This window comes from Eucalyptus grandis, chromosome 3, assembly GCF_016545825.1.
Source record: "Eucalyptus grandis isolate ANBG69807.140 chromosome 3, ASM1654582v1, whole genome shotgun sequence".
Taxonomy (NCBI): domain Eukaryota; kingdom Viridiplantae; phylum Streptophyta; class Magnoliopsida; order Myrtales; family Myrtaceae; genus Eucalyptus; species Eucalyptus grandis.
Window position 1 is genome coordinate 28,418,935 of NC_052614.1, and position 21,398 is coordinate 28,440,332.

Genomic DNA, 21,398 nt, shown 5'->3' on the forward strand with positions numbered 1-21,398 from the left:
TTTCTAACCCCTAGACAATCATTCTTGAACTTATTGGAACTTCACTATCCTTCAACACCATTCACTAAATAGACAAAACCAATCACAAAATGCATGATCATGTTTGTTCTTACTGTAGAAATGTAGAACAATTTGCAAACCATCTATCATTTTTATGGAAATCAACAATAATGCAAAAATTGCAATATGAGACACAATTTCCACCAAATCTACCATATAATAAGCCATTCAACCTAGTAAAATTAATCACAAACCACACAATTCAACCCCGTACCTACATAATTGTTAAAACTAAAGACATTTTCCAATATAAAAACACTCCCATCAATTAATATACATTGCTCCAAATACAATGATATGTTTCATTGATCTTCAACTATGGTAGACTCAGTAGCTTCTTCTCATTACTCAAGTTACGAATGACCACCGGCCAGACAGAAACCCTACAACAAGACAAGTAATGCTTGATAATATTTTCTTTAAATTTTCATTCTTGAAATTTCCTTTTCAAATGGTTAACCAAAGATTTCAAACTCTTGATTTTGAGTTACATTGAGTCAGCATCGTCTAACTCATTTGTCAATACAAGTGGAGTTCATATCGTCCTTGAAGTAACTCCAAGATCAGCTCTATTACTCAATTTGAAAATTTTGCATCAACCCACATGAAATATCCACGATTGAAATCTTCTTTACATCTAATGCATTTATGGAACCTTCTCGTGAGATAATCTCCTGTCAAGCTATTATTGTTGGACTTCGAAGCCCACAATAGCAAAAATATTAACTTTCATCTTGGCTTTGTTGATAAATCATGAGCTGTTTCTCTAGCTTCTGCTCCCCATTGTGAATTTAATGAGAAGATCTACCCCAATTTGAAGAATAAGGGTTCAGGTTTAGTTAGGGTTTTTGAAGATGAAAATTGAATTTTGCCCCCAATTTCTTTAAATGAGGCTAGGGTTCTTCAATCATATGAGTAAGCAACATCGTTTGCCTTCTCATAATGCCAAATTGGGTTTTTCGACAAGGCATATCAAGTAATCGATTTAAAATTTGTAGTACTCAAATTATTGGCACTTAAGTAAGTGCCGTCCGAAAGTTAAATACTCTTAGTGTTCTTATCCTGCTCAAAATTCCAAATTTTGATGTCGTTGTATTGTTGAATCACTCGCATGCTAGAAACATCAAATGATTGCCTCGTAGTTTTGCTTGCACAAATTGTTCAGCTTTAAGGGAAATAAAGTGGGTGAATTTATAAAGTGTTTGAATCAGAAATCCATTGTTACGTTGGCTTCCATGAACATTATACACGAAAGGATCAAACTCGAATTATAGCAAGCACCAAAGTAACGTAACTGGATACATATAATGACGAGCCTAGTGATTCAAAAAGTCTGCCCGAGCTAAATGGGTCGAAAGGCCACTTTTGGGTGGGCTAGGACAAGGCTGCTTGGCTATAAGCTCAACCCAATCCATCTAGACTTGGGTCCAACTTGTCCGACACGAATTAACTGATTTACCCATCATGTTTACAGATGGATAGCCGAACACTATCAAAAAATGGAGAAGAGATGACAGGCAGAACCGTCCGTAAAGTCAAAACCACCCGTCCCCGACGACCATTAGGGACGGCTTTTTGTCATTGCTGCCGTCGCCTTGACCCTTTCCACCATAAAGAAAGGACGATCATTTTGTGTAGCCTGCTACTAATCTTTTAGGGATGATTTCTCTAGCACATCCCTAAAGATACGTTTTAGGGATGTCCCTACTAGCTCTTACTGGAATTTTACCATTATTTTTTAACTTCCTTTACAGATGGCTACAAGCCTACAACCTTTCGTCCCTAATGCGCGAAAGAGCAGTCCCCGATCTCTACCGAACGGATTGGTATTTTTATTTTAAGACATTTCCTAGCTAAAAGATTTTCGTAAAGCAAGTCCAGAAGATTAAGTTATTTTCTTTAATTTCCACAATGAAGAGTGTAAACTAGTGAGTCCTAGGACTTATGTGCCTAATATAATTTAAATAGAAAAATCGTCTAATGAGAAATCAAGTCCTATACTTAATTAAGAAGTTCAATTGGGTCCTTGTTTTAGTTCCACAATGCAGCGTAAAACACCATACACAAAACAACATCGCTCATCCACTAAAGTTGTAACCCTGAATACCTTGTTTTGGGTCCTTAAGAAAATACCAAAAATAAAATCATAAACCTACTATAATTGTGTTGATTCAATTTTAAACATTTTTTTGTCAATTTAATAATAAACTTTTTGCATTTGTGCTAGTTCAATCCATTCAGCCAATTTTGGCCTATTGACATTGACATGGACGCCAGCCATCATATAGATTGAATTGGCATAAATATAAAATGTTTATAACTCAATTGCCAAAAAAATGTTTAGGACTTAGGTGACACAATTGCATTTTACAACTACATGAACAAGAGCCTTTGCAATTTATGTTATCCAATTGAATTACGATGATCTTTCTACGATTGAAGGGGCGCGATTCCCAAGTGCGTAGATAGATCCCTCGTCGAAATGTTTGAGAATCGAAACTGAAATTGTCCCGTTCTAAATTTTGGTTTCACACATGCAATGCCAATCTATATGCTTTTACTCCTTCATGTAAAGATTGTGCTCTTGCAATTTCATTTTTAAATTATTATTATTAATTTTTTAACATTTTACTAGTACCAGGAGTCACATTATAGAAGGCCCCCTTGGGAACCCTAAATTGTGATCGATCTTCTCTTCCTCCAAAAGAAGTGTGCAAACCAGCATGAAGGAGTCTGCATGGGCCTTGGAACCTTCCCCGTGATGTGAACAAGCAAGACACCTAATAGAAGTATATTAGCTATATTATGATTCCTTCATAACGTCTTCATATTAATAACTTCTGCATAATGCAATGTGTTTACTTGAGAGATTTAGGAGATGTTTTCAATCTCCAAAAAACATCTCTTTAAAATGCACTGAATGAATAAACAACCATAACTTACTTCGCATCAATGTTCTAATTTGTCACTAGTATTGAGAATGGAAAACAACAAAATGCTATAATGAGAGCGATACTTGCGTGAGGAGGAGTCGCCATCGCCGTCGTTGACCCTGTCGTCATCCCCGACGCCAATCGCTTCGCCGCTGAGATGTCGAGACTCCCGCAAGCGAGATCTTCACACGAACGCGCAATCGTCAAAGGAAGGAAAGAACACGAACTCACGACGAGCGTCGAACTCAAGGTCGATGAGGACCCAAATCGCAAGATAACTGCAGATTGTCAAATTTGATTTGGGGCTTAGGGTTAGGACGAAATCGATTTGAGGTTTAGGTTCGATGAGATCGATTTGGGCTTAGGGTTCGAACGAATTCGATTTGGGGTTTAGGGTTCGGACGAGATCGATTTGGGCCTTAGGGTTCGGACGAATTTGATTTGGGCCTTAGGGTTCGGACGAGATCGATTTGGGGCTTAGGGTTTGGACGAATTCGATTTGGGGCTTAGGGGACACTCAGAATAGAGAAAGAAGAAGTAGAGACAGAGGGGGGAGGAGGAGACGGCGTCGTGGGGAAGGAGAAAGGAGGAGACGGCGGCGTCGTGGTGAAGAAGAGAGGAGGAGACGGCGTCGTGGTGAAGAAGAAAGGAGGAGACGACGTCGTTCGCATGCGTGGCTTTTTTAAAAAACTATTCGCAACGGAGGAGAGAGAAACGATTAAAAAAAGCCACGAGGGGCCACGTCAGCTTTTTCCGTTAAGAAATTAGACGGCGTCGATTTTAGGACTAGTTTGAAATATTTTGACAAGTTGTAGGACTGAAATGCACTTTTTGCAAGTTTTAGAACTGAAATGCACTTTCGTGACAAGTTGTAGGACTTCTGGAACACTTATCCCTTTTTTTTTATTACAAAAGTCCTTTGTAAGTATAATTCCCCCAAACACCATTTTGCTCAAAGATACTTCACAATGGACTTTTAAATTGTAATTTACCAAACACAATTTGCATTCTGAAAAGTCCCTTCAACCTAAAGTCCTTTGCATTTTCTCAATGGCTTTCCCCAAAAGTCCAACCAAACGCACCCAATATGGTCAATGAACTTTTGGTACATGTTCAATATAGTTCATAAATTATAAAAAATTCAATGTAGCATCTGATCTTAAATTAATGGAATAACTATATTGAACATTTTCATACAATTTAAGGAATGTATTGAATATGTACAAAAATTTCAGGAACTACATTGAACAAATTAAAAGTTCAAGGACCATATTAAATAAATTAAAACTTCATGACCAAAATTGTTCACTAGTTATCTTGTCTTTTAATTCTTATCCATCAGTTAGATTATTACTGTTTAAAACTTAACATTTATCTAACTTAGATTTTAAATATCATCAATGAATAGATGTGTCCAATATTACATGTGTCGTTTCCTTTGTCTACTTATCCAGGGGCATCTTCTAGAAAAGACGGGAACGAAGAGATCAACATTTCTCTATCCTACGTTCCTTCTTCTCCTCCTCGTCTCTCTCATGCTTTCTCTATATTAACGGTCTCTTCAAGGCTTGAATCGTATTCATCCTTTGCTTGCCACATGGACTAAGCGAGCAAAATTAGAGTCTAGGCATCGTATCTGGGGTTAAGATTTCCATTGGATTCGACTAAATTGGATCATGAATCCTATTGAATAAATCACTATCTTTAAGGCAATATTATTGATACGCCTTAGTCCGAAAATGCCATCTCTTGTTTTAATCCCTACAACATGTATTGGGTTCACCTAATTAGGCTAGGTTTGGCATCTTAGGCGGGCTTATCAATAACAAATGGGCTTTTTCATCATAAACATACCGAACTAGATATCTCTTATAATGTCATTTGCTCAAACGAATATGATTGGCAATATTCTAATCAACATTTGAATTTGCACGATTTTAAATTTGTAAGTTTTATCACGTAAGTACAATGAATTGTGTTTAAAAATTGCCTTTTTTTTTAATCACTTCGTGTTGATTCCTTAGACACAAAGATGAAGGATTTCTTAGGCCGTCGCTATCGCTGGTGAGTTGTGACGCAAATTTGATTGCACCAATTGAACAGTGTAGATTCCATTGCATGAACTTTGCCCACCACAATGACGTTCCTTTTTCTTAGTACATAAAGAAAAAAAGGACAAATTACTGAGACGAGAAAATGGACTTTTAAAAAGATTGTTGATTCAGAAACCATTTAGTGGCAAAAAGCAAAAAGGGCTTTTGAGCACAAGGATATCTTATCAATCATAATTTGTAAAATCACACCTTTTTCCTGTGGTAGCATTGAGGGCAACGGCCTCCATGATTTTGATAGCGAGGCTCATCTCCATCAAGTGTATTGATTTTCATTAAGGGAGAGACGTCCGGCCATGAACGTCGTGGCTTCCTGTGACTATAGATGACTATTGGAGGGAATCAACGGAGGTCATGAACTCTATGGTTGCGTGTCTCTTTTTATGAAAGTCAATACTCGCGATGGAGATGAGCCCCGCCACCATGACCATAAAGGTTCTAGCCCTCGCATGACCCTAGATAATAAGTATGATTTTTACAAATAATTATTTTGAAAGTAGTTTTCATGAATAGTATTTTTAAGTGATAATATTTTCATTAGAAGTAACTAGAAAATCAAGTTCACTTATGGCCCATTTTGTTAAAAAAAAAAAAACTGTTAGTAGTTCATTGGAATCTGTTTTTGCGAAAACATGATTGGTAGAAACTTTTCTATAGAAATTGGAACTAAACAATACAAGTTTGTTTTTATTTTCAATAATGTATCCTGTTCCCAGTATATCATATTTCTATATTGTGAGACTTTAGTCTCTTCATATACTATTTGTGTCTATTAATAAGAGCAATGAAAAAAAATTATCTCACCAATCAAAAAGAATCTTTTAACCAATCCTTTTTGGATGATCATGTTAGCAAGTGGGAAATTACTGAAGTCACATAACAAATTGTTTGTCGTCTTAGCAAATTAAAGGGAATTAATATACCCATCATTATTATTTAAGAGCATTAGAATTTCTTAACTAAATTGTCTTACATTATAAAGGACAATGAAAAGAAAAACTTGAATAGGAAATTTCTCTGAAGCTTGCTAGAGCTAGGGATTGAAAAGAATAAGAAAAGAAAATTTTGAACAGGAAATTTCTTTGAAGCTTCCTAGAGCTATGGATTGAAAAGAAAAAAGACAATGAAAAGAAAATCTTGAATAGAAAATTTCTTTGAAGCTTCTTGGAGCAATGAATTGAAAAGAATAAAGAACAATGAGAAGAAAATCTTCAACAGGAAATTTCTTTGAAACTTCCTGGAGCAATGGATTGAAAAGAATAATCCCTTTAGCATTGGAAAAAGCTTTAACTTTCAAAAAAGTCACGGAAATGCTCCAATAAATGATAAATTTGTGTCCAAAGTGAATGAATATGAAAAGAAGGGAGTTAAAGAAAAGCATCCTGTGGGGAGCCGCTTTTTAGACGAGAACGAAAATGGTGAAAAGAGAAAACATGTATTTTATTCTTGAAGCCAAAGAGTGAAAATGATTTTATGTATTCTCGTTTGAAAATTCTCTAAATCATTCAAATGATAGTAAGGATGAAAATTCGAAGAATTTTCTCAAATCAATTTTAGTTTCAGGGGCGCAATTGCAATGAGAGTGAACATATGATAACTTTTTGAAACTCATATGCATCATCATAGAGGATCACCACTTGAAAGCACATCAAATGCGCTGCAAATTTAATAAATTGATTAAGTTTAGGCTTTTGGAATGTGCGCAAATGGCTCCAACTCAAACTTGTTTTCATGATATTTGAACATATGATTATAATTTCTAAAAGGAACCTACAATTTTTGTGAACGTAATTAGTATGAGACCTAAAATACATTTAACTTTCGTATCACCATTTGTATTATTTGACAAATCATATATCTCTCAATTATTATTTGATCATTTGGGTCAAAAAGAATAATTTTATGATTTATTAGAGAGATGTACAAATATATTTGGTTTTTCTTTTAGATTCCAATTTCCAACCCACCTAGGAACACAATCATTTGGAGGTCCACAAGAAGTGTAAATGCTCTCACTTTATTGTTTCTCTTCTCCTGTTGATAAAAAAGCAGGACTAAGGCTACTTTTTGGTCATCAAAGTGGGTGAGTGAAAAAAGCAAGTCACAAGGCAACGGACCCATGCCTTACTCAGCTCATCTTTTTCCTGCTAAACTTCCATGCATTGTTGATTCCATTCATCTTTAGAAAATCTTCAGTTGCACACTTTTGTTTCACACCACTTTGCACTTTTGGTCATCAAAGTGGGTGAGTGAAAAAAGCAAGTCACAAGGCAACGGACCCATGCCTTACTCAGCTCACTTTTTTCCGATCCAAACTTTCCATCATTGTTGATTCCATTCATCTTTAGAAAATCTTCAATTGCACACTTTTGTTTCACACCACTTTGCACTAGACATTGAAAAGACATTGAAAATTTTGGAGTTTCCTAAGAAAGTGGCATAGCATTTACTTTGATAAAGGGGTTGTAGGAACTCTCCAAGAAAGACATTGAAAAGACATTGAAAATTTGGAGTTTCCTATGAAAGTGGCATAGCATTTACTTTGGTAAAGGGGTTGTAGGAACTCTCCAAGAAAGACATTGAAAAATTAGGAGACATTGAAAAATTTGGAGTTTCCTATGAAAGTGGCATATCATTTACTTTGATAAAGGGTTGTAGGAACTCTCCAAGAAAGACATTGAAAAATTTCACCAATTGAAAAGGTTTCTCATGGTGATGGTATAATATTTGTTAAGATTGATACATGTATGAATATATTTCTCTATTTACAAACATATATTATGCAACTTGTTCGTGAAGAAATTGAATTGAATAAATAAATAACTTATCATTTTCAAAATTACTAGATGATAAAATGAGTGTAAAATACTCCTATTAACGTTTTCCTACTAAAAATTGCCACCATCTCTTTCTCTAGACATTGCTAAAACAAATCAATAGCATTTGTTTCCACTTTGACCATAGAAAAAGAAAAAAAAATAAAAAATAAATAAAAACGGATGACTAAATAAATATTCGATTGTGGAGAATTCATTGGCCAAGAATTTCTAAATGCGACTCTAAAAGAATAAACTTTATGTAGAGCATAAAAAGTTATTAATATAAGGAGAGGGATAAATGTGGCTTGAGTGAGGAGTGATGGCTACATAATTTTTAGACATATGACATGGCATGGAGAAATTTAGTTTGGTAAAATTGTTTTGGGAGAGATTTATCTAGTGATTTGCCATTTTAGAGCAATCTCCTTAATGAAAAGTAGATTGATGATTGAAAATAATAAAATTTCCTTATTTGAATAAAAAGAGTCATACAAACATTTGTTTTCAACAAAAATCTGATTTAATCCGACATATATATGTTTTCGTCATTGGCTCACATAATTTAGCACCGAGAGCATGTGACTGTTGCTCGTCAGTTTTTTTTTCTATTTTTATTGTTAATAGAAAAAGCAAGTCAAAGTCAAGCCTTGCTGGAGAGCATTGCGTGTGAGCGTGTCCGCGTCGGTCATCCCACGCACCTTCCTCGCGGTGCTACGGAAATTACGCCTGCAATAATTCTGCTTTCCCTGCAGCATGCATCGCAGCCGTTCAATTAGCATAAAGAGTCTCGACCGTTGGATGGCCAGAACTCAGCATCGTTCAAGCACGCACATTAAAGAGGGTTGCGTGTGGGTAATCCAACGTCGAAGGTGAGAATCGGTGGAGATCGCAGCAGTGTGTGGACTTCGCAGCAGTGTGTGGACTGTGTTGTTTAAGCACTCCTCAGGTAATCGGTGACTACTTGCTCTTCTCCTCTTCTCTCTTTCTTGTTTTTATTTCCATTTTCTTTTGATGACTTGTATGAGAGCTTTTGTTTTTGTTTGAATGTAGCTCTCAATTGAGTTCTGAGAGACATTTCTGCAATTCCTAGATCTAGGATTCCATACTCCTCTTCTTTTGAGGCTCCGCTCCATCTATCTCGAGATGATAAGAAAAGGGCCTCCTCATTCAGAAGATCTGCCATACGGAGCGTCTTCGTCGTCGACCTCTCCACATGTAGGTGATAATGGTGGAACCAAAAGGCTGAAAGGAAGTGACTACGAAGTGTTCTTGAGCTTTAGAGGGGAAGACACTCACAAAGGCTTCACCGATCACCTCTATACTAGCCTTGTTGATGCAGGAATTCGCGTGTATAGAGACAACGATGAGCTCCGAGTTGGTGACGAGATTGGTCCGGAGCTTCTTTGCAGTATCACGCAGTCTAAGATTTCAATCCCGATTATATCGGAGGATTACGCTTCTAGCAAATGGTGCCTTCAGGAGCTGGCTCAGATGTTGAAGTGCAGGAGAAGCGGAGAGCAAGTGGTGTTGCCCATATTTTACAAAGTGGAACCCTCACAAATGCGACATCTCAAGGGAAGATTTGGAGACGCCATCAATGCACATCAAAAAAATTCAGATCAAATGGTTGTGAAGGAATGGGTAGAAGGGCTCAACGAAGTCAGTTCTTTAAAAGGATGGGAATCGGAGAAAATAGATGATGGGTAAGTTATTCTCCACCAAAACATTGTTAAGTTTCTCATAAATATCTACTTGAAAAAAATCATATAAACATTGCTATCATATATTGAAATTTTGAATTATCATTTGATAGGCATGAAGCAACATTAGTGAAAAGAGTCGTCATAAAAGTTATGAGCGAGTTAAAAAGACTTTTCCACCTAAGGGTTCCTGAACAATTGGTGGGAATTGATGATCATGTGAAACAGATTATGAGCAACGTAGATGCTAATTTCAATGGTACATGGATCATTGGAATTTATGGAATGGGCGGCATCGGTAAGACAACTCTTGCAAAGGTGGTATACAACAAGCTATTAGTGATTTTGAGAATCATTGCTTTGTGGCTGATATTCGAGAAAGATCTCAACGCAATGGTATTGTATGCCTACAAAATGAGCTCATTTCTAATGTGATAAGAGGATCGGAGGTGTCTAATGTCGATGACGGAATCTGTGTACTCAAATCTCGATGTACAAGTAAGAAAGTCCTCGCTCTTCTTGATGATATGGATGATAATACTCACTTGGATGCTTTGGTTGGAGACAGTAGTTGGTTTAAAGCAGGAAGTATAGTCATCATCACAACTAGAAACAAGAGTATTCTTGACAAGGTTAGGGCTAACCACTTGTATGAACTTGAAAAGTTGCCTTCAAATCAATCGTTGATTTTATTTAGTAGACATGCATTTCGAAAGGATTATCCTCCGAGTGATTATAAGGATATCTCTTATGATGTCGTATCTACTACCGGGGGACTTCCTTTAGCTCTTGAAGTTATAGGCTCATTCTTATGTGGAAAGACAAAGGAAACATGGAAAGATACATCAAAGAAATTGAAGAAAATTCCTGATAAAAAAGTGCAAGAGAGGTTGATGATAAGTTATGAAGCATTAGATTATGAAGAGCAACAGATTTTTTTGGATATTGCATGTTTTTTTATTGGAGAATCTAAACAAAATCCAACTTATATGTGGGATGCCTGTGGTTTTTACCCGGGGAAAGGGATTGAAGTGTTAAGTCTTATGTCCCTAATTAAAATTGGTGAATATGACACGCTAATGATGCATGATCAACTGAGAGATCTTGGAAGGGAAATTGTTCGTTTAGAACATCAAAAGAAGCCTAGAAAACGTAGTCGGATATGGACTAATGAGGAAGCCAAAGATGTGCTTGAGGGCAACAAGGTAAGAATTTCTGCTATTTGTCTTATAGTTAGTGAATGTTGAGTCCATCTTCTCTTCTTTTCTTTTTTCCTTTTGAGATGAAAATTAATGCGCCAACTTTGGGGCAGCTAATAGTAGAAGTGCTGATCCGGTTAATTGTTTTCTTGCCTTATTTTAAGACATAATTGAACAGTAGTTTCTTGGTAGTTGATATAGGATATATCTTCTTTTTTTTTCATCTCTTTTTTTTTTTTTTTGTCAAAATGAAAAAAAGATATTTATATAAAATTTAAAATTTTGCTGAGGACACTCTCCTTTCAAAACATCAATTCAACAATGAAATTGCAAAACCGTAGCGTTTGATAGGGCACTTTCCGAGAAAACATGACATCTATGAGTTGTTGGGCCATGCTTTTTCCACATATACGTTTGATGCACATTTTTGAAGATTGGGTTTTTCTTATAATTCCTTGTGAAGTCTTTTCTTCTTCTTATTCTTTTAACTGAATATTGACTTCTTATGTGTCATTTGCTATGATAAATGAGACCTCCATTCATTTGTGATGACTAGCTCGCTTTCTTTTCTTTAAGTTGGGTTAAGTACAGATTTAGTAAGTGTTATTGTTTGTGTGATTTGGTCATCTCTCTATTCGTTTTTTCCTTAATGTGGTCTTTTACCTTTCACAATTGGTGCAATTGAATCATTTGTTGTCAACCTTTAGTTAACGCTATCAGTTTGCTATTATCGCTTCTGTATTTGTATGTGATATATGTGCAACCAAGCAATATAACCCTATAAACATATATTATTTTTGTTCTATAGACTTTTCATAATACTGGAAAATTTTCTTCCGTGAATTTGCTTATACATTTTTTTTTTTTATGTTTTTATAACTTTGGATAATTTTTCTATTAATCCCCGATAACATGTATTTGTCAAATCTGGGCTTTCTTGTTATAATAATTAGTACTGCACGGTTCAACTCTTACGGAGCATCGTATTTAGCAAAGATTTAGTTAATCTTTATATCATCATTCGTTAAATATGGGCTATCATGTTATATATCTTTTTCGTTGATTTTTTATTTCTCAAGTATTAGCTACCATGTTATAATAGAAATTTTAACATCGATCAACTCATAATGAGCATTTTATAGCACATATTTAGTACATTTATATCATATATTTGTTAAATATGAGCTATCGTGTTACATAATTTTTTTTATCGATTGTTAATGTAATCTGCTTATGAAATACAAGAATATACACTCATAACGAGTATCCATAGAACTTTTTAATCATAATAACCATAACTTTTATGCATTTTGTTATACTTATTGTAGAAATATATGTAATCATGTAAAAGATCCATCTAAACATATGTTCTTTTTCCTTCTATGGTAAAATTTTTATTACATTCATTTATTTGTAAAGCATGTTAAATAATTATTTTGTGATGATGGTATTTCTTAGTCACAATGGGTATCTATACACGTTCTCACTCATAACGTTGGTCTCTACATTGCATCATACTTGTCATTGAAATTTATGCATCCATGTAAAAATTCCTCTAAACATGTACTATTTTCTCTTCGACAGAGAATTTGATTATATAATTTATTTCTAAAGCACGTAATATAAATTTTTGTGATGATGGATATCTTTTTATTGATCTTTTAATATTTTTATTTGTGAAATATGAGTCCAATATGATATATCTGTGATTTGACAAGTATGCTTTTCATATTATTTATTTATCAAATATGAGCCTGTTGCACATAATAAAAGATAAATCCACAAACTGTTCCCATTGCTACAAAATATATGTGCTATGTTATTTTGTTGAGGACTACGGATTAAAATAAGACATTAGAAGAAATTTTTTTTAATTGGTTTTCTAACACTCAATATACTTTTAACTTCTGTTGTGCACTCTAGTCTTAAGATCTCAATCTTCCCTATTCTTCTCAAATTCATGAATCTGCAAATTAGAGAGGTAGTAAACAACTTACACTAACAACTTGTATGATAAGGCTGCAATATAATCGCTATTACGCTATAATGTAATAAAGCTATAGTAGCTGTATGTCGATTTGTTTAAGTTGCATAATAGTTATTACCTGGTTTTGTTTCATGAACAACTTGTGTGATATGAAGGAATATGTCTATTCGAACTTATGCTTTCAAAACGAGGTGTTTATTAATGCAAACATAAAGGTAGTGTTTAGATGTTAACTAATATCAATAAGAGCAAAGAAAGAAAGGGACCAAACATTAGGTATGTACCATAAAAAAAGTCATCTAGAAACTATACTGCTCAAAACGCAAAGAGAAATTCGGTCTGGACATATTACTTCCTAGAGAGGCACTATTTACTAACATGTGAATGATGTACTAAATTTTCAAGCCATATTTCTAAGAGAAATATCTTTTCATCCAATGGTAAGTAAATGACACTAATCGATGGAATTCTTCTACCTTGAATCCGAGAAAGAAGAGAATCCTAAGTAGAATAATAAACGAACTGTATAAAAAATGGAGTTTAACGTATCATATAAAAAGTGATGCATATTTAAATGGATTATTTTGAATGGAGGTGTTCATTTATGAGAAAATGGATAAAAGCCTTATAAAGAGATGTACTATTTTGATGGAGTAGATAAAACATTAACAATAAACATTAAAAAGAATAATGATTATTAACCAAAACCATTCATAATAAAAAATATATATATGGAAGAATAGTGATTACAGTATCTATGTATATAAAAGTATATCTGAAAATTAATTCCTAGGTCACAAGATTTTTTAGTGGTGAAATTATACATTTATTTACAACATTATATTATACATATAAAAATATGTATTTGCAATGATATGGTTTTTGACAGTTTTTAAAATGTAATTTGAGAACCATATATTCTCAACAAAACATATATTACCAAACATAGAACTTCAGTAATATAATTATGAACTTTCTAATGTGGAAGAACTATCAAAACTAAACAATTTTCACATTATATTTGATTAAACTAGGTTTAACTATTTTAACAATATATATGACTTTTTATATAGAGAATCGTTAAAGGTTACATTTTAGCATTAAAATAACCTTACATTTACAACTTTGTTAGAAATTTATAAATGAACGACATTTAGTTATAGAACTAAAAACAAATTCACATGCTTACGAGAATAGTGATGTTAACATAATATATGTGTGTGTGTGGGCGTGTACTTTCTTTAATTCAATCATCATATTTAGGATAAGAAATAATGGCAACTCTATATTTTTCAAAAAAATTATCATTACTTAAGTTTTAGAACTGTATATTCACATAATAAAAATTAATAACATCCTTACATTCAAATATGAGTAGATGCACAATTAGAGATAGCTCTTATTACTTTGAAGTAAAACTGAAGTCAGAATATTTTTTTTTTCTTATTAGATCTAAATGTGAAGGTTACTATTGTAGGATAAATTTCATGGAGGAATATTGGAAAAGTGATATATCCAATCTTATTATTGAGATTAATATTCTTAATATCCATAAAAAGTGGGTCAAGTCAAAGCAATGGCCATTCCAATAGTTGTGATATATATAATGAGATAAGTACAATGAAAGTCCTAAAAACTGTCATGAAAGTGCAATTGAGACTTGAAATTTTGTCCTAAAACTTATCATAAAAGTGGATTCGAATCCTAAAACTTTAAACTTTCAAAAGTTAATCAAGTCCCTAAAAGTTGAAAAAGCAATCAAGTCCTGAAACTTGTCACAAAAGTGCATCGAGTCTTAAAATTTTGAAAAAAACATTCAAAGGACTTGATTAAACCAATTTTGCAAGTTTTAGGACTTAATCTAAATCACACTTTTATGACAAGTTTTAGAACTTTAAATGCATTTATCCCAAAAATAATGATGGTTTTAAAAATTAATTTCATTATTAAGATGAAAGTTAATAAGGTATGCAACTAAAAGCAATTACAACATATGGATGATTTGTGCAAACATCAAACGAGCATGTGCAAATCTTTGATTGAAAAACACTGAATATGAACATTGAGAATGCACAATATAATTAAGTAACGAGATTAGTAAAAACTATGCTACCACATTATTTCAACGAGCATAATACAAATGAAAACGTAATGAACTAAATAGAAATTGCTTAGAACTAGGAAAAAAGGGTATCTGTGAAGTTATTGATGAAAATACGATAATATACAAGAAATTTCTAAATAAGGAGTATCTCATCCAAAAGAATAAAAGTTTGAAGGAAATATTCAAGCCATCAAACAAATCCATCTTACAACTCATGATTTGTGCTCACTGAGCAATTCATCACCTAAGACAAAATAAATTGGAGTTCCTTAAATATTTGGTCACAATGAAAGTAAAATGTAAAAGACTTGAGTTCTCTAAGTATGCAGTTTTAATCAATCTTCATGTCCGATCATTCTTGATGCAAGATCTCATTACTTATTGCTATTTCACTGTAACAAAATTAACAACATAATGAAAATGTTACATGAAACATATGTACTAATAATAAGAGGAGTAAAGATTATCTACATAACGTTTGATATATAATCGATCTTTTTTCCATGTATAATTAAAAATGCTCATTATAAGAAACACATGAGAAGATAAGAAAGGAATAAAAAACGCATGCGTACATTTTGAGGTGACATTCTCATTTTCATTTTGCTATTGAGAATTGTAAACAAGGCACACTAGAATAATAGGGGGATTCTACAATTTAGAATATCTAATTTTGATACATGTTTTGATGACAAGTTTGATAGATGTACTTGGACTGTAAGGGTCATGTGTTTTGCATATGAAGGATACAAGTTAGGGTTGTGTGTTTCACATATAAGGGGCATGAATTTTGATAGATATATTTGAAGTAGTTTGTAAATAAATAGATGCCTTTTATTATAATTTTGAAAGGATGCAATTTTTGGTAATTCAAAAGGTGTAAATTTGCGAAAAGCATAACTGGGAGAGGAAAAGTTCCAAAGCACCTTCTTGAGTTTCCCATTTTTACATGAATTAGATAAATCATATGCAATGACAACTTGTCATTTCACCAAGTTGAAAATAAGAAGTCAACACCATAACAATATGATATCAAATTGAAATTAGTCCATCTGTTTTTATACATAGATCATTTCATCAATTAAAACTTATGGTCCATAATGTTTTGTAATTGTAGGGCACTTGTGAGATTGAGGCCCTTCTTCTTGGCCATTATAGCCCGCGAAGCTTTGACCGGATTAGGCTATGATATTATGGGGAAAGCTATGATAAGAAAAGCTATCGAGGTGAACAATTTGACAAACTCACCAACTTGAGGTTCCTTCTAGTGAAGGATATAAAATTTCACTGGAGATTTCCAAAACTCACTTGCTCAATTAAGATGGCTTCAATGGTGAGGGTTGTACCTTGGATTTTGAAGTAGTCAACTTTCATCCAAAGAAATTAGCCATGCTTGACCTATCATCGAGTAACATTTCGGAGGATTGGGGAGGATGGGGTCCACTCAAGGTAAAACATTGATAAGATATATCTCTTGTGAATAATAACATTTTTTAACTAAAGGTCCAATAGCACCAAGTTCTCCTTCTCCTTTTTATTTTATTTTATTTTTATTTTTATAGAAAGGTTTGATATCATTCCTCGGATTTAGGATTTTCGTCTAAATATAAGAGGAATTTATAGGCTCCTAAATGTTCGAAGCCTCCGCTCCTTAATATCTTTAATTGATAAAACTCAACAACCCATCATGTGTAACCTTAGAAAATACAAAAAAAAAAAATAATTATATTAATTAAAATTGATTTAAAATATAATTACATATTTTTGCCTATTTTGATTTTCGTTAATCTAGCCGGTTTATGGCTTCAAGCTAATTTCTCCCCATGTTGTCTTTTGAGCGATTCTTGTTATATCTCTCTATCAATCTTCTTTCATGGAGAAAAAAAAAACTCCACATAGTGACTTGTGTTGTACATAAATACTAAAACTCTAAATTCATTTTAATCTTAAAGTAATGGATATAATCTATTTGCTTTGACTTGTTGCATGAAATATTTATTCATTATAACTGTTGATTATGGAAGTCACTATATGATGCAAATATAAATTATAATGTTATGATAGGAATAAAACATCCTTCTGATGGCATTAAAATTTTTTGGAATACAACATCCTTAAAAAAAAAAATTGAAGTCACTTCAAGAAATTGCTTTTCATAATTAAACTATACATTTCTTACTAATGGAGTGTCTCTTTGATAATAAAATTTGTGCATGTCTAATCAACGGCATCACCATAGCTCTTAAAAACTGAATATATATTTTATTTTTGAAATTTTATTTGAAAATATACATGGTTGGCACTTGTACATCCCAAACATTCTTTTTGCGGTGGATATGCTTTAAAAAAAATCAATATGGTTGTGTACCTTGGCACCGTTGAAAAAAAAACATTTAAAATTAAATAAGACAACTATGAAAGAGTAGTGGAGTATGGGTATTTTTTTAGGAATTTTAAAGATTCTCTTTTTTTTTTTTTTTTTTAAAAAAAAAAAAAAAAAAAAGAATAGTGGAAAATCACACATTGCTATTGTCCACTTTCACTGAAGTTTCCTTTATTTATTTCAGATGGCGACTAAGTTGAAAGTTCTCGACCTCTCGCATTGTTACAATTTGAGAAGAACTCCCGACTTGTCTGCTTTCAAAAGCTTGGAGATTTTGAATCTTGAAAGCTGTTACAATCTAAAAGAAATTCACCCTTCTATATGCTATATCAAGACCCTTGTCCATTTGAACATTTGTGAATGTTATGAACTAGAAAAGCTACCAGCAAGAGTAGGGAGAATGGAAGAATCGAGGGAGCTTCAATGTTACGATAAACCTGCTCAGCTTCCTGAATCCATTGGTTCCTTTGAGTCATTAACTGAGCTATACTTATCTAAAACATCTATTAAAGAATTACCCGAATTCATTGGTTCTATGGAGGCACTAGAGACTCTTATTATTGTTGTCACAATTATTAGATGCATACCTAACTCCATAGGCAATCTAGCATCTCTATCTGTATTTTACATAAATGACTCTCCATTGAGAGAGATCCCCGACTCGATTGGAAAGTTGCAGTCGTTGGTTGAGCTAGATTTATCACGGACACGGATTACAAAATTACCAGAGAGTATTGGGAATTTGCAAAATTTGAGGGAATTAAACATTGAAACAACTGCCGTGACAGAATTACCAGAAAGTATTGGGAATTTGCAGTCGTTGGTTGGGGACACAGTATTGGGAATTTGCAAAATTTGAGGAATTAAAATTGAATCACCGGAAAGTATTGGGAATTTGCAATCGTTGGTTGAGCTAAATTTATCAAACACATCGATTACAAAATTACCAGAAAGTATTGGGAATTTGCAAAATTTGAGGAAATTATACATTAGTGAAACTCTCGTGACAGAATTGCCTAATACCATTGGAATGCTAGCGAAACTCTACCGGTTGAAGGCAGGTTGGGGATATCTGGAAAGATTGCCTAGTAGCATAGGCGAGCTCGTTTCACTAAATGAGCTTGATTTAGAAAATTCGGACATTCGGAGCTTGCCAGAAAGTATTTCTAAGCTCTCTTCTCTCCGGCTTCTGAACGTTCGGGATTGCAAAAACCTTCGAGAAATACCGGAACCGTTCTTTAGCTTAACAGCTCTGGAGAGACCCGAATTGATATGCGACGATTCCGTCAGGCTAAGAAAAGTCACCAAATGGGGCTTGAATTGGGCTCCCGCTTTTATGAGGCAACGAGCTCAGGCACTCCATCAGTCGCAACATCAAGCGAAGAAGGAGACACTCCGCAACATCAAGCGAAGAAGGAGACCCTCTCTCTCTCTCTCTCTCTTGGCCGTATAAATTTCGGCGACCGCACACGACCATTGCAAAATCAAGCGAAGAAGGAGACCCCCCCTCTCTCTCTCTCGCTCTCTGCCGAGCTTAGCTGAAGGTAAACTTAGCTTTATTCTCTTCTTGATTGAGTGTTTCGGTTCATATTTGCTTTCTCTCTTGTGTACGCTCTCGCCTGTTGTTGGCGTAGTAGCTGTCGTCGTCGTCCGTCTAGTGGAAGGTTTTGGATGTAATGAGACGGCTCTCAAGCGGCGGCGTGGGGCGGGTTTTGTTTTGCGCTGGGTCGTCTTTGGCGCGGTGATCTTTAAAAATAGTTCGGTGGCTGTGTCGTTCCAGTTTCATGCTCTGGCTGGTGATTGGGGATTCTTCTCCGAGGGAGCTTCTATGTTATGATAAACTTGCCTTTGGAGGCATGGTCCGCCTCGTGGTGTAAGCCTATGTGCAGTGCCGTGTGCATGTGATGGCAGACTGTTGGTGGTCGAAGCCGGAGTGTATTGGTAGTATTGACTAATGGAGGTGGTGGTTTACGGTGGTTGTGTGGAGGTTTTGACGAAAATGATGGCGGAAACCTATACTTGAACAAGCTGAATTTGCTTACTTATCCTGATTGCTTGAATTGGGGTTTTTATTGTTCTGGGATATTGCAACTGTAATTTTATCTTTTGTCTGTTCTCATATGATTGATCGAAGGAATTTAATGATTGACATGTCAATTATTAAGGAATCTTATGGAGGCAAAGTACAAAAACACATAGGCAAAGGAAAGCGGTCATTCTGGACTTGTGGCGCTCTGGATCCCCCAAATTCGTCAGGTTCTTTCAGGCTAATCATCAGGTGTGAATTTGATATGCTGCAGGGCTGCAAGAGTGAGTTCATAGTTTCATTCATAGTCATTTCAAGTTCTTGATTGATTGCTTGTGTTGAGTTTGATATTAACAAGATTCGCACCTTTTTTCTTGTCACAGTGTGATTTACGCTTCCACTCATTTGTCATTCCAATGGTGGGACTTTTTAGCTACGCTAATGAGGATTTGTTCTACTGATACTCTATTTCGACTTTCCAGCATGCAGGTTTTTGTCTTCTGCCACGTTCTAATTTTTCTAATAATCTTGGTTTTCATGATGCTGGAACAGTAAATAGAGCCGAACTTTAGAATATGGGAGCCAAACCATCTATTTAGTCCAAAGAAACTTATGATCTATTACAAGTTTGAGCAATTTTATCTATATGAATCATGCTGGAATTATGAGAAGAAACATTTTGACAAGTTTATTCACTTTATGACGGGTAGCAACATCTCACGATCTATCAATAGTCCACCCATATCTAGTAGAAATATCATTTTTATGTGGAAAGAACTCATGAACAGGACTAACAGTGTTACACAAAGATATGAAGCATCACTTCCAGGTGGTGGTGGAGATGGAGTGGTCCCAGTGGTTGGGGCTGGTAGCTATGGGGACCCAACTGGACTGGAGGTTGAGGCAGTGGAAGTATCACCATTGGTGACAGCTAATTTTTGGCCCTGAGATGAGTGAGAGCAATGATCACTGTTAGCAAAGGCGTAGATGAAGTATACTCGCAGGCACTGTTGAGGGAAAAGTTGGCTGGTCCATTGGTTAGTGTATGAACATAGAAGCACTGTGGCTGTTATTGTTATCACTATTTGACATGTTGATGAGGTCGTGTGACCCTGCATAGAACGCTGCAAAATAACGAAAGATCATTGGCATTAAAAGAGTGAAGCTCAAGATTGATTTTTCAGCCACTGAAGCTCAAGATTGATTGCACATAAGTACGCGTATGCAATTTAAATCAGGAGATGTAACTAACAGAGCTTCTGTAAGCTAGAAACTACGAAAACCATTTTTCTCTTATCTTCATATGTTAGCTTTCTAGCAATTTTGCTTAAAAAAGAATGGGATATTGAGTTCTGTTCTGGAGGTATACATAGATTCGTGTCTCTCCAAGAGCTTTCCCTACATCACAATGATGTATTCTTTCAGCTACCTTCCTCCATGATCGTCAACCCCCCCAAAAAAAATCCTTCTCAATCATCCATAATCCTCATATTCGCTCTCTGTCATCATTAGTTATTTCCATCTGCTTTCTATTTTAATTAAGTCTCTTTGGCATTGTTTTGTCACATTGGTTTTCCTGTCACTGCACTCTGCCCCTATCAACTGTTCGACGACATTTCTGAGTTGATTCTTGGCTAATCTATTTCTTTTCTCTCGTTACAGGATGCCTGCAGAGGTTCCCTTACATCGCATGCATCTCTGGTAGATGATCTTCTTGGGGATCATTTGGTTTTTGAGCAAGTTGATGATGAGGAAGCTGAGATGGTTTTTGATTGGAAGGATTTTGTCAAAGAAGTGCTCAAGTCCAGCTGAGTAGCTAGCTTTTTGGAGGAAAGCCTGGGCTGGTATGGGTGAGATTACTGTAACCCCTCAAGATAAGGTGTATATTTGCTCAGGTTTCACTATTGGCACTTAGCAGAGAGAGTCCTGAGTTCTGGCCCTTGGTTGATTAGGGGAAATTGCATAAACCTGCAGAGATGGGATGCTCAGAGGAGACAGTAGAACCTCTATTTTCATGAACTGGAGGTGTGGCTGCAAATACATGGATTGGCCTTCGACCAAATGAAAGAGAACAAT

General features: G+C 34.8%; 2 protein-coding genes across 5 annotated transcripts in view; both read left to right on the top strand.

Annotated features, from left to right (window-relative positions):
• Positions 1-8,829: 8,829 nt before the first annotated feature.
• On the top strand, positions 8,830-16,088 carry LOC120291401 (disease resistance protein RPV1-like). The gene is made up of 3 exons (XM_039308688.1): positions 8,830-9,626; positions 9,737-10,121; positions 16,031-16,088. Exons 1-2 carry the CDS (start codon positions 9,067-9,069, stop codon positions 10,056-10,058), a joined length of 882 nt encoding a protein of 293 aa, XP_039164622.1. The 5' UTR covers positions 8,830-9,066; the 3' UTR covers positions 10,059-10,121; positions 16,031-16,088.
• A 2,812-nt stretch (positions 16,089-18,900) lies between these two features.
• LOC104436968 overlaps positions 18,901-21,398 on the top strand; it is a 100,201-nt gene continuing 97,703 nt past the window's right edge. For 2 of the 4 annotated variants that reach the window (XM_039308693.1, XM_039308695.1), the window contains exon 1: positions 18,901-19,606. The gene's annotated coding sequence lies outside the window, so the exon portion shown is untranslated. The remainder of the gene's footprint in view (positions 19,607-21,398) is intronic. The other 2 variants (XM_039308694.1, XM_039308696.1) reach the window with 1 other exon arrangement.